The sequence below is a fragment of the Balaenoptera physalus genome (genome assembly GCF_965194825.1).
Source record: "Balaenoptera physalus genome assembly, chromosome: 7".
NCBI lineage: Eukaryota > Metazoa > Chordata > Mammalia > Artiodactyla > Balaenopteridae > Balaenoptera > Balaenoptera physalus.
Genome location: NC_138886.1, coordinates 94,841,791 through 94,855,645, shown reverse-complemented (window position 1 = coordinate 94,855,645; position 13,855 = coordinate 94,841,791). Strand labels below are relative to the sequence as shown.

Below are 13,855 nucleotides of genomic sequence, written 5' to 3'. Positions count from 1 at the left end.
TTCAAAAGGAACAAGCCCTGAGACACCTTGACTAATAGACTACTGAGCTGCAAAAACTTTCTTTCACAAAGGGTCAAGGAGGGCTGGGAGCACATATGTGCTGCCCACCTGGACAGAGGAGGACCTGTGAGGCTGACCTACAGATTAGTGGAGGTGGAGAGACATGAGCCCCTTTCTTCTCCAAGCTCTTTGCAGGCTCCAGCAGAGAGCCATGTCACCTGTGAAAGCCTGCGGCCCCAGTTTTGCATGCTGATGGTGTAGGGGTCATGTTCAGGGAGTCCCTGTTGTCCTAACCCCTGCCTGGGTCCTGGGGAAGGAATCAGAACTCAGAACCTGGAGAAGAGCCTTTGGCCAGCAGGGAAGGGGCGTGAGGCCCGGGGCAGGTCTACAAAAGATCAGAGCATCTGAGTGCTTTAGGAGGAAGGGGCTTCAGAGGTGGGCCAGCACAGGCTGTGACGGAAGCTAAGCAGACTGGGAGGGGGGGCAGTTCGGGGAGATAGCAGGGGTCTGCTCCCTGCCCTCATTGTTTGCTCGTCTCACCCTTATGAGCGGGTCATTTCCCCTGCTCTGATGATTCAAAGTCTCTGCCGGCACCCACAGGACAGTGACTGAGGCCTCCACACTCCTCAGCATGGATCCCAGCTCCCACCCAGATCTGGGGCCGCAGACACCTCTCCCCCACCCCTGCTGCCCCTGTGAGCAAGCTGTTCTTGTGAAACACCGTCATAGTTTGTCAGGAGGAACTGTTTTCTATGGGAATACAAATCAGTGTTGATACCAATACACACACATGTCCAGCCATGGGTGGAAAGGGAAGGGACAGTAGTTCTGGGGTGTCTTTGCACACCCCTAGGCCCCTAAGGCCAGTCCCCACAGCCACAGCCAGATGGGTCCTCCTCCCTCAGTTGAAAGAGATGCTGCGGCACAGAAATCCCACAAGTTCCACAAAGGGGCCCAACTGTCGTTTCCCTTAGACTCACCTGTAACAGGTGCCCCATGAATTTCCCCGCGCCCATTCCCCTTGTTGCATCCTCACTGGGATTAAGAGGTAGCTGCCTCAACCACTCTCCACATTGCAATAATCCCAGTGGGACTAGAGAACGCTCCCGCTATGACGAGGCAGACAGTCCTGTCCCCATGGCCAAGACTTTTCCTCTCTGGTCAGGCCACCCACACAGGAAACCCTGGATGAGCGGAGGGTCACCCCAGCGCCATCGCCTGGCCACTTCAGGGAAGCAGAGAGCAGCTCCATAAAGACAAGGGCCGTCTCCAGGCTCCGTCCTAGAAACTGGTTAGTGTCCAGAGGGCTGAGAGGCACAAAAGCAGCTCTCCCTCCCCAGACGGTTCAGGGATGCAGAAGATGCTACAGATGCCCCAGAAGGCCCCTAGCCAAGCAGGCTTTAGAGAAGCGGATGATGAGGGGGTCCCTGGGGAAAGTGAGAGCTATGCGTTCCCAGGGGCAGCCTGAGGAGTCCTTGTCTATGTGGAGGAAAGGTTTGGCCACCTGTAGATCCATAGCTCCTGTGACCTCCCTCACCCTTCCTTCCTCTCAGGATCGCTCTCTGTGGAGCAGCTCCACACGAAGAAGATGACGGTGGCCTGAGAGCATTTCCCACCAAAACTATCTTTATTCACAATTTTCATACATCACTCCAAAGGTCCTGCCCACACCCACCTCCCCCACCTCCCTAACCCCCCACAATCCCAGGATCAGCACTGGGGTGAGGAGGAGCCCCTAGGCTCCCCTGGGGGCCGCCCTGGGGGGCTCGCCCTGGAGGGCCGGCCCGGCTGTTCCCTACTGGCTGCAGTGCTTCCTCTTCTTCTTCCTCCTCTTCCCTGTGACAAACGGGTCACGCTTTCTCTTTCTCGGCTGTGAGGGGCGAGCCAGCCCCAGAGCCAAGGCTGGCCTCGCAGAGACCCCGTGGCCAGCCCCGGGGATGGGCAGCTTCTCAGCAGCGGCTGGGCGCCCACACAGAGCCCGCTTCCTCGACTTGGGAGCGGCTGGTGGATCTGGGCTGGGGCCTCTTGTCTGAGGGGAGGGGGCCTGGGGAGCACTCTGGGCCCCCCAACCTCCAGGGGAGGCCAGGCCTGAGGCAGGGGCAGGACTCTGGGACAGCCCGCAAGGCGGCAGGCTCTGCGGAGAGGCCAAGAGGGAGGCCAGGCTGGGGAGCTCCTCCTCGTCCTCACTGGACGCGTCCCTGGGCCCTCGGGCCTCCGGAACAGGAGACGCCTCTCTGAGAACAGACGCATCCCTGGGTTCCAGTAGAGGGCCAGTGCGCCTTTGACCCTGGGGAGGGGAGGGCTGTCCGGCCCGGAATGGAGAGACCTCCTGACGTCCTCGACAGGGACCAAAGACTCTGAGCACGAACGGGCCAGTGTCTGTTCGGATGGGCCTATGAAGAGCCTCAACATCAATCTCTGGTGGGCAGGCTTCATCACTGACCCCTCGATGGCGGTCTTGGTCGTGCCTCTGGGCACCTTGGCCGGCGTGGGACTCAGATGGACTTGAGCCCATTCCGGGTGCACTGTGGCTCGGGGCTGCCGGCCCACCTTCCTCCTCTTTCAAGTCCAGGAGTTGTTTCTGCACCAGCTGGTAGGAGGGAGGAGGACAGTGACGGCTCCACGCGCACGTGTGAGAGGAGGAGCACTGGGCAGTGGGACAATGGCCCTGGGGGGGAGGAGGGGACGGGGGACCCCAGGACTAGACTCCAAATACAGACACGGTGGCATTCCTGCCATCCTCCTGCACCTTATTCCCAGCTGTGTGTCCTTCCCTCCGCTCCCGGCTCCCCATCCTCTCCTTCCTATCACCCTGCGCTGCACCCACCCCAGAGAGGGCCCTTCCCCATGCCAGGCCTCCGAGGCAGGGAAGGGATGGACAGAGCCATGTGGGCCTCCTGCTCTGGGGCCCTACCTCTCCCCTGCTCACTGGGGTCCCTCGTGCCCTGGTCTTCCTGGGTGTCCCTTGTCTCCCCTGTTCTACCTGCGATCCCTCCCTCCTCTGGCTCCCCTGGGCAACCTGGTTTCCCCTGTCCCCTGGATCACCTGGGGTCCCCCCTCCCCTGGAGTCCCCTGGCTCCCTAAGTGTCCCTCTCCCTCCCCTGGCTCACTTCTTCAGGGGTGAGTCCTTCCTCCTGCTTCAGCTCCTCAGCAAGGGCCAAGAGATCCAGCTGCGGGTCTGGGGAAAACAATTCTGCCGGGAATCGAGGATGAATGACTGCCTCCACCTCGGACAGAAAGAAGAGGCTGTGAGCATCCTTGGCCAGGAGTGGCCTGTGACACAAGAAGACCAGGAGGGAAAGTGAAAAGCAGAGACCCACCCCCACTCTCCTCCACAAGGCGGGGATGGTCAGCACACACACACACACACACACACACACGCACATACACAGTCACACACAAAAGAGCACTTATACAGATGCACATACACAGACACACAAAGGCATACACACAGACACAAACATATACACACATACATCTGCGTAAACCTCCCCTAACACCAGGCTCAGGAACAAGGAGCTGAGCTTAAGTCCCATCGGCCTGAGCAGAACCCAGATCTTGGGTGCTGAGAGTTCCATGCCCTGGCATCTTGTAGACCCCAGGCTCCAGGCCCAGCCTACCTTGGTGACAGAGTGTTCCCGGGAACGCAGCTCGTCAGTGTAGCTCAAGAGACGCGGGTCCAAGTAGGTGTCGTCCTCTTCCTGCTTCAGCTCATTTCCGTCCTTTCCACATTCTGCATGTGACTTGCCCGTGGCTGAGTGGACGTGCCCCACCAGCGCCTCCATCCTCTCCACATACTCCCTCACAGTCTCAGGGGGAATCTCCTTGGGCGCCTTGGGCTCCGGGGGCCACTGGGATCTGTGTGGCTTCGGGTGCGAGGGCTGGGCCCTGGGGCCGGACATCCTGGGAGCACAGGCTGAGGCAGAGCAGAAGGAAGGGAAGGAAGGTGAGGGACTCCCGGTCCACCTCCTGACCACCGAGCGCACGTTGGTGAGGGCATTGTCTGGGGGACATTGATGTGGGTGTGGGAGGGGTCAGGACCATCTGAAGCCTCATGCACAGTTGGAGAGGGGAGGTAAGGGGGTCATCTAAGAGAGTCACAAGTAAGGAAGTGGGGAACCTCCAATTTTCTAGGGGTCTCCCCATCAAGCCCACTTCTTAGGCAGACTTCGTGTGGGGTCCTTTGACAGGGAGGTGTGAGAGGAGTTACAAAACTGACCAAGTCAATACCCCGTAGTGACAAGGGGCAGCTGAGACCCCACCCCCAACCCCCTGCCTCGGTGGCTGTTTTGGTTGAAAGACCAATGCCCCTGTCTTGAAAGAAAAGGATCCACATGGGGGCGGTGGTCAACCCTAGGCCCCTGTTACCTGTGCCTTCAGCTCCAGTGGAAACCTGGGTGCCTGGCTGAAGGCCCACTTTCGGGGCTGGGGGCCCCCGAGGATCCAGCTTCGGTGGGGCTGGAGGAGGCAGGTCCTGCGCGCACTGCATCCACTGCAAATGCTGAATGTGCATCTCCTCCTTGGCCGCAAATTCCATGAACCTGGGGGGTGACGGAGGCACAGGCCACTCTGAGAAAAAGGCCTGGGTTCTGGAGCCCAACAAAGGCAGCCAAGAATGAGGCATTGGGAGAGGATGTGCCTTGGGGCCGTCAAGGCCCTGTGAGGTGCTGTCCACAGCAGAGAGCTGCTCCTGGAAGTGATAACAAGATCTGGGACCCTTCCTGCCTCACCAGCACTGGAGGGCATTCAACAGCATAGACCCAGGTCGCTGAATTGAACCAGGTCAACGGGACACATGGCTGACCCAGGGGGCACCCTCCTCATGCCCCCCGTCTCCATCCAGAACCACATGAAGGGCTGACAGCCAGAGGCTGGAACAGGCATGTGTTCCCCACAGGGGTCCTTGCCCGAATCCAGGACCCTGGGCTAGGACTGAGCCTCCTGGAACATAGACCTGGAGACAGGACCCAGGAGAGGCTGGACGATGTGGATGCTGAGCTTAGAGGAGAGGCCTTCCCCTCCTCTGAGAGGCGCTCGTTTGTTTGTTTTTGTTTCTTAAACCAAGGGGATTACCATGGAGCAAACACTGGAAGGGCTGGAGACCCCTGGGCTGATGGCAGCTGGCTTCCGCAGCCTCTTGAGGGAAGCCAGGGTACCCACTCAGGCCACTGTTTGTAAGGAGAGGGGGTCCCAAGTTTATGTTAGTGGCCGCCAGCCACCCACCACTAAGGAAGCAGCAGGCTGGCGGGTGGAGCTCTTTCCCCGGCCCAGCCCATATGGCCGGAGTTGGACCCCTACTGGACTCACAGCTTCACCCTGCCCCGTCCTGAGACCTTCACGTCAAGGCAAAGGTAGGTCAAAATCAGGGGAAGGCAGAGCTCCTGGTGGAGGAAGGACAGAAGTCTCAAACTCTCAAGGTGAGGGAGGGGTTTCTGGGGGACAGTAGGGCCCCTGGGCTGCGGGGCCCCTGTGCTGGGTGACAGCCCTTCTCCTCTGTCCTCTCTGATGAGCACCCCCACGGCCAGACCCTGCCCTCACCCACTCGCCTCACCCTCCACGCAGCCCCTGGGCCCAGGACGCTGACTCACTTTTCCGCCCTCTTGTAGTAGATCATCCGGTCAAGGTTGCTTCTGCACCGCCATTCCTGCATGGCCCTCCACAGTCCCTCCTCCTGCGTCATGGTGGGCTTCAGGCGGGCCAGGGATCGAAGCACTGGGCTGTAAGCCCTCGGGGTCAGTCTCCGGGCCCAGCCCAGCCCCCACCTGCCTGACCCCACCCGCCCATGTGGACCACACATCACTCAACCCAGAATGACTGAGCAAGAGGAGGGTGAGAGGCGGGCGTCTGGGAGGGCAAAGACAAGCCTTCCCGGCCACTGCTGTCACCGCCTCACACTCACTCAAGGACGACCACCCACTCCCAGGCTAGAGCTGGGACATTGTGCCTTGGGGAGCTCTTTTCCTCCTCAAGGCTGCATTTTCATCATAAAAATCACCATCATCAATGAGGCGTGGCATGTGCCAAGCAATCTGCTAACACTTCATAGATTAGCCCAAGGCGTCTTCTGCACAGTCCTCTGAGTGAAGTGTAATTGTTCCCTTTTTACGAGGGACCGGAGGTTTAGGATGGAAATGCCTGCCAGGCTCACAACTCTAGTGGGAGAGAGCCCACGCCCTTAGGAGAGCTCTACCATCACCCTGTTCCTAGTGGACTTCTCCACAACGAAGTGGAGGCATGCATAAAGCGCTCTCCTGGGCCCCGCGCTCCTCCTCCTCCTCTGAAGTGACCTCCCCTGGCCATGTACGCTCACGTCCTGTATGAAGGACGCGGCACCACAGGAGAGTGCGGCATCCACTCCTTGGCTCCTCACCTTACACCACGACCCTCTCTGACTGCAAGTCTTCAGTCCGTATTACCATGAGAATCATGGAAGAGCAAGCTGACCAGACTCACAGGGTGGTGGGGCCAGTTGAGATAGGGCACATTTCAGTCCTGATGTCACGGACTGGCAGGCCCACCCATGTGACCGACAATGTGCCTTCTCATAGCATGGACATCGCCCTCACACCTTCCTTCCAGTATCCCTAGAAACCTAACGTGCGAGTCCATCCCCAGTTCCTCTTTATCTAAAAGCTCCCATAAGCTCAGGACCCTCTGAACGTTCACTCACATGAGAAAGCAGGAAAAAGCTTCTGCATCAGGACTCAGGCGAAAGTGTCTCCGGGCCAGGGGCTTGAAGCGCTGCCAACGTCGGAAGTTACTGTACTCTCTCTGGGTGTTAGAGGAGCCATCCTGCGAGGCGTTGGACTGGTTGGTGGCCAGGCGGCCCTCCCTGGAAGTGCCATGTGGCCATGGCCCAGAGTTCCCTGGGCGAATGATAGGGGCCAGCTGGGCAGCTGGTGGTGGAGCTTGAGGAGGAAAGCCTGGGGTCCAGCCTCCCTTGCCAGCCTGACTAACTCCAACAGCTGAAGCAGTCACAACGGTCCCCATCACAGGGGTTGCTATGAATACGGGTGCAGGACATGCAGCACTGCTGCTGAGGGCCGCTGGAGCGCTCCAGTTGAGGGGGGCCTGAGTAACGACAAAGGTCTGAGTCTGGGGGGCCTCCACTGTCCTCCCTTGTGACCTCACTTGGACAGTGAGGTTGCAAGCCCCAGGGGCACTGGGGCCACGGCCACCATTAGCCACCATAGGCGTCCTGGGGAAAGCTGGCAGCAGCAGGCTGCTGCCAGGAGGGAATGCTGGGGTGATGGGACGTGGCAGGTGCTGCTGCCAGGGTGGCCGGTGCTGGGCGCCAGGAATGGGTGGAGGGAAGGGCACTGCCGTGAAAGTAGACAAGGAGGCACCGGGGTTCATGGTCACATCCGTTCCCAGCACTGGACATGCTGTTGAGGCAAAGGAAAGGAGTAAATGGAGGAGGAGAATGGGCAAGTGGGACTGAGGCTTTCTGTGGCCTCAGAGTGTAAATCTCCACAGGTGAGGGACACTTGGACAAGGGAAACTGTGCAACGTGCAAATGTCTTCAAGTGATTTTCATGCCCTGACCTCCAGTTGAGAATTATTCCACTGGTGACCTCGCGCCCATCCACCAAGGTCCCTGACCCCTGTCTGCCGAGAAGAAATCGCCTCAGCAAGCACTGACTTGGAGAGCCTCCCTAAGGCACCCCCTGACACCTAAGCCTCACAGGCTGTCTCCCAAGATCTGGAACTGTGTGGACAACCGCTCTGTGAGAAATGCCCCTCAGCCGGCGTACTAGCAGGTAGGGACCTTCTCCAAGGTAAGTTCTAGGCACCCAAAGGCCCTTTGTGGACAGGTATTGTGTAAAATATTAGGGCCCCACCTCCTCCTCAGTCCTCCTTTTCCTGATGCTCAGTAGAAATCCCCTCTTTCTTTCCTAGCCTCACAAAACAAAACAAAATGCTGGAAAATCTCTCTCTAATGGAATCCTGATACAAACCCATAACACTGGCCCAGAATGCACCTGCATCTCAGAACAACCCACAGCAGACACGTAACATGGGCCAGGTCCTGCCACCCCCTCCCCAGTGCCCAGAGTCACTGTCATCACTCAGGAGTTCTGTTCCTAGGAGGCGGGGGTGGGGGGAGTGGTGTGTGAGAAGTAGGCGCGTGTCCCTTAGATTCTGTCATTTCACAGCCAGTGATGGCTGCAGAGGATTAAACAAGGGCCAGGGAATTGTCATGTTACATTGGTCATGGGAGTACAGACCGCCTGTGGTCCTTCCCCCTCCAGCTCCCAATAACGGAAAGACAATCTGAGAAGCAGGCAGAAGCCAGTTGCCATGGCGATCAAGTTGTCTGGATCACATCCCTGTTCAGGAGAACAAGGTACACACCACGGAGCACCTAATTAACCAGAACAGGTGTCATAGGACGTTTAATAATAACACAGAAGATCGTCTTCCTGCCCCTGGGCTACACTCCTTCCCCCTTTAAAAGAGGAAGCAGCCTTCACAGACATTCCACCCGAAACAACCCCACTCCACATCTGTCCCCTGTCCATGAAGGAGTGACAGGAAATATGAACAAACTCTTCCTCTCAAGGCAGCCTGAGGGTCCACCATGAGATACTGGACGAGATGAAGTAGGTCTGAAGTACTGCGATTCCACAAAAGGAAGAACAATTCAGAGCAACTCAGGAACCTGAGCCCTCTCTTGGCTGAAGTTACATGGTTGCCCATCCCCTGTTGAATCCAAAGCAACAGTTGTCTGAACTGAGAAGTGAGCTCTGGGCTGGGAGGAGTGGACGAGGTGTGGGCTGCGGCAGTTAGAGTAACCTCCTGCCTAGCTCTCGGAGAGGGCACTTCACTGCAGGTGTGGCCACACACAGCCCCACTGAATAGTTTTCTCACCAAGACCATCTCTCCCCACGGCCCCCTTAGATACAGTATGCTCCTGTTCAAATCCCTTAGAAAGATATGGTGAGGCAAGCTTCAGGTGCCTCAGGAACACAAGACACGTCTAGGCTTTCCTCACGACCCTCCCTGTGTCACCACCAGGACATCACACACATCCTTACACACACGTTTCAAAGTGGCTTGTCTCCCTTCTAGAAAGAATCAACCTGCCTGCTGCCATCCTTTCTCCATAGCCAGGGCAATTCCTCTTGATCCACCTCCAATGACCCCTCCTCCCCAGTGCAGTCTCAGGTTTCTTCAGGCTCCCCAGTCTCCCCAGGTGAAATGTCCTCGTGTGTCCAGTGCTCTCTTCTCCCTCTACTTCAGTCCAACTGTGTGCCCACCGTGAAGTGTCACGTGTGAACCCGAAGGATGTGAGGGATGGCAGGGTCTCTGAGAACACACCCCCAGCCTATAGGCTTACCTCCTTCTGAAGCCATCCTGCAGGCTTGGGCACGGACTACTGCTGCCTGGTAGCCTCAATGAGAAAAGTCAAGACCAGGACCCAGAGAGTGACCTGCTTCACTTCGCAGACGCTCAGGATCCAAGTGAAGGAGGGGCAGGTTTGAATCATAATAGTAGAATGTGGCTGAAACATTCTGCAGTGGGGGAGGGGCAGAGGGCACGTGGGTCTGGGTAGGGTGGGGGTGGGGAGACATTCCACGAGGGCTCTGGCAGGTAGGCAAGAACCGGAAGTTCCTTCCACCTCACACAGTGGCAACACAATTGGCATGTGCCTCTTTACGCAGTTTATAGACTGTTTTTTTGATTCACGGCACCGAGGTTGGACTTGACGGTCCCTTCCTTTCACTTCTTTTTCCATCAACCTAGTTTTGTGTCCCTCAACACACTCTGCTTCCTACCTGGCTCTTGACTTACTTCAACAGAGACTAGACTTTCTGAACAAAATTCAGAACTGTTAGTCTGATAAACACTTGGGTATTTATGGCCACATGGAACTGAGTATTTGAAATTAGGATTGTCTCAGCAGATCCAGTGTCTTTGACTGCTGTATGTACATCACTCCTAAGGGAGTGGTCCTTGTGCTCCAACCAACATCCAGCAGGACCAGCCTTACTAATGATCCTTTGTGCTGGAAAGCCCCCGTCCATCAAAAAACCGTCATGCAGCCCCCATGTCCAAGACCAGAATTCACTAAATGTCTTTCTCATAGTATTCCATGGTTGTAAAAGATTGAGTTTTTTACCTTTTAAATGATTTTAGTATAATATTTTAAGCGAGCAACACCTTCTCATGGTTCAAAATTAAATTGTGCAAAATGGAATATGCAGTGGCGAGTCCTCCTCCCACCTCTTTCCCGGGGGAAAGCAGTGTTACCTGTTTCATTAAAATCTTTCCAGGGATACGCCATGCAACTAAAAACGAAGGCAATCTGTTTTCATTTTTAAAAATGCCTTCTTTTTTTTTTTTCTAGTTGAAAATTCATATATGTTCTAATATATCTGCGGATATTTCCAATGATTGTATGGGTATCGTGGCTCCTCTGTTTCTGCACTAGATTCCTAGAACAAGAATTTCTACAGTCTCTTACATTTCAAAGTACCTGAAAGAATAGGGTGGCTCGATCTAGCAAAGAAAAATAACAAATGCCTAACTGAATTTGATTTTTGAATTTCACATAAACAATGAATTCGTTTTTAGTATAACGGTGTCCCATGCAAATTTTGGACATACTTTTACTGCAAATTCTTTCCCTCTTTATCTGAAATTTACATTTAACTCGAAATCTGTATTTTATCTGGCAACACTACCAAGAAAGTATAAACATACCAAGCTATTATTAGTTACTCATCTTTATGAGAAAGAGAACTTGGAGTAAAGAGACTCAAGTGTGCATATTGGCTCCAGCAGAAAACACAATTGTAAACATACATAAAATCTGCAGGCTCTTTGGATGAAATGGATTTGGAAGAGCCATCATATAAGCACTGAACATCTTGGCTTAGTAGGGGTAAGGACAGAAGTAAGGAACAAGAAGGCAGAAAATCTTTTTCTCTTTCCTTATGGTAAAGGGACTAAACATCCTAGAGCCCTGGTTTTTCTAGGTGTTAAAAATCCACTACCCATGAAATGGATGTGCACCTTGACACAATGCCAAGAGTTTATCTACCAGTTACCAATCCCCATTCAGACAAACCCACTTCCATCTAAATCCTAGCCTGCAAGCCCTGCTTACAAGTTTGTTAATTTCCTGTCTGCATTTCTTACCCTTGCTCTTTAGAATCTAGGCCTCATCATTGCATATGGTCCCATCTGCACGGGAATCATGGTAGCATTCCTTTTAAAAAACTTGTTTGATTATTTTTTTCATATTGAGAATCCATGTCAGTCAGTTTAACACTATCAAAATGATATGAAAGAGTATTTGTGTTTTGTGTTGTGAGAGGAGAGGACTGTTAGGAAACTTGTCAAGGGAGACGAAGGCTGAAAACCTTAGAGGATGGCAACCAAATCTCTTGGGAGACGAGATTCACTCACTGCTGTAGCAGCAGTACAACTCCTACTGATTGTGGGGTGTTGGAAGGAAACAGAGGTTTAGAAGGACTGTTCCACAGTGTGAAAAAGACTCCTGTTGGTGCTTAAGAAGTTCCTTGCCCCTTGTCAGGAAAAATTGACTCAAAAGAAGATGAGAAGATAAGGTGAGAATATTTCAAGCAACATCATGGTGAACTTTATATCTAAAGAAACTCCTGTTGGGGACTGAAAAAAATAAACAATTTGGGAATATCGGTCAGTACTGGAGCTTTCATAATGAAGGAAAACTTAAATGATTGTCAACCAATAACTTCACACTAGAGGGATGGTGAGGCAAAATATTGTACCCAGGCACTCGAGAAAGGCAGGCTTCCTTGTTGCTTTCTCCCTTTGTTCAGTCATTCAACCAATTATTTACAAGATTCTCACTCATAATTCTGATACAGTATTTGAAGGACTCTTCTCAAGGCCACTGATACAAAAATTGCACTGTGCAAAAATTAGCCAGTCCCAATTCTGCGATCACTTTTGTAATACTTCAAAATCCTACACCTCAGAGACAGAGATAATCAAATTAGCCCAAATGTAATTTGGGAAGAGCAGTCACAGAAGGGAGTATCTAAAAGTCCTTTGGATCATGGTCTCTGACTATTCCTGCACAGAGGCTGCAGGCAGGCATTGACTACTGAGAAAAAACAACTCTGGACATGCATCACAAGCCTCAGAAGACAGTTCATCTTCCACTCAATCACGAAACATTAAAGAAACGAAGAGATACCATGTTTGTGTCTTGTGGAGTTTTCAAGTCTGTGCACTTGGAGGCGCTTAGTGCTGTTAGATGTGAGGGGTCTTCAGAGGCATCCTGTTGAGTGAGAAATGCTCTAATCTTGCAATTGACCAGAAAGAGGATCTGATGATTGAAGTTTCTTTGGGAAGTATTACAAAGTTAGGTCAGTAAGTTGATCCCGCTACTATTTTTGTTGTTGTTGTTGTTTTTAATGCCAACTGAAAGTCTGCAAGATATTACAAAAAAGGAGGGAGGGAAAGGAAAATTGTTCCCATACTACCTGCTGTGTTGAAATTGGCCCAGATTGTCCACTCTCTCTCAAAGTTATTTAAAAAAAAAAAAAAAAAAAAAACCGTACAAAGGAAACACCTGTGAATCAACATTTATTGAAAAACCTCCATGTATTAAATACACTGAGAAAAAATATTCTAGTAGAGTAAATGCCTTTAGAAAAACTCTAGGAATGGAGTCAGGAGACAGTATCTTAAGAGTGTTTCCCAGGTCTGAATTCTTTGCTAGAATTGTTCTTTAACGGAAACTTCAGGCTTGCTAGGAAAAAGGACCTACTGTTTTTTGAAAGGCATAAAGAAGAACCAAGGAACTGCAGTCCAAAGGGCATGAAAGCACTTGCCCCAATTTGAGGCTACTGTGCTTAGAGCGGAGCTCTCCAGAACTCTTTGTAGCTAAGTGCATGGGTTTCACGTGTGCAGTATAAAAATCACGAGTGCACATCTCACAAGAGCTGGTTTTAAGAAGAGACCGTCACGAAGGTTCCCGGTGAGGAGCATCTCCAGAGATGCTCCGTAGCGTGCCCGACCCTGGATTTCTCTCCTCTCCTGCAGAGACCTCCTGGAACAGATCCCCGCGCGCCCCTCGCCTGCACGCCTGCGCACACCCACTGGGGCGGGGCTCTCGGGCACGCGGACCGCCGTCCTCCAATGGCTCCCGGCGTCGTTGGGGCAGTCGGCTCCGGAAGACAGGAGCGCATGCGCAAGCGCGGAGGTTGGGGCCCAAACGGCCGTCCGGCGGGGGCGGGGCCTGTCATGGCGGCCTCGAGAGTCAATTCCAGGAACCCTGAGGTAAGGGGTACGGGGACTTTTCACCCCTCAGGTGTCACCGCTCTGCGCTGGTGTTCACCCTGTGGGTTATTTGTGCCCTTGTCCATGTAAGGAGACTCCCCACAATGTGGGTTCACGCCCCCATAGAGCTCGATTCCCTTGAGGGGTTTACCCCAGGGTTATTGGCTCCACTGGGGAGCCGGCTGCATGAAGGGTTCAGTGATTGCGGGGCCTACAGTGGGGGGGAAATAGTGTGTGCGAGCTATTAAACAGGTGCCGTTCTAGTCTGCGCGTTCTGAAGAGTACAAAAGCCAGAGGGAGTTCTTGCGAGTTGAAAACCCTCATCTGGTTCCAAAGGTGCAGCTCAGGTCAATGGAATATGAGTGAAGATCTAGCGAACATCCTCACAGCTTCACTAGTAACTTTTTAACATAAAAATATCAATCAACACTTATGTTCAAACTGTACTCTTTTGTCAATGAGAGCAGTAAGTTTCCTGAATCTAACAATAAGCATTTATTCGTAGTCTGATACTCTCAGATCATGACGGAATTGCAAGCATAGTTTGGCTGGTGATGCAAAAGTTCAGCAAAAATCA

At 53.3% G+C, this 13,855-nt stretch overlaps 1 protein-coding gene across 1 annotated transcript in view; it reads right to left on the bottom strand.

The window, feature by feature from the left end:
• LOC309664313 (NUT family member 2G-like) overlaps positions 1-13,187 on the bottom strand; it is a gene marked incomplete at both ends in the record, with an annotated part of 44,310 nt that extends 31,123 nt beyond the window's left edge. The window contains 5 exons of the mRNA XM_082469494.1: positions 2,089-2,590; positions 3,111-3,227; positions 3,621-3,916; positions 4,369-4,541; positions 13,099-13,187. Coding sequence (XP_082325620.1) covers positions 2,089-2,590; positions 3,111-3,227; positions 3,621-3,916; positions 4,369-4,541; positions 13,099-13,187 — 1,177 coding nt within the window. The remainder of the gene's footprint in view (positions 1-2,088; positions 2,591-3,110; positions 3,228-3,620; positions 3,917-4,368; positions 4,542-13,098) is intronic.
• Positions 13,188-13,855: the final 668 nt, after the last annotated feature.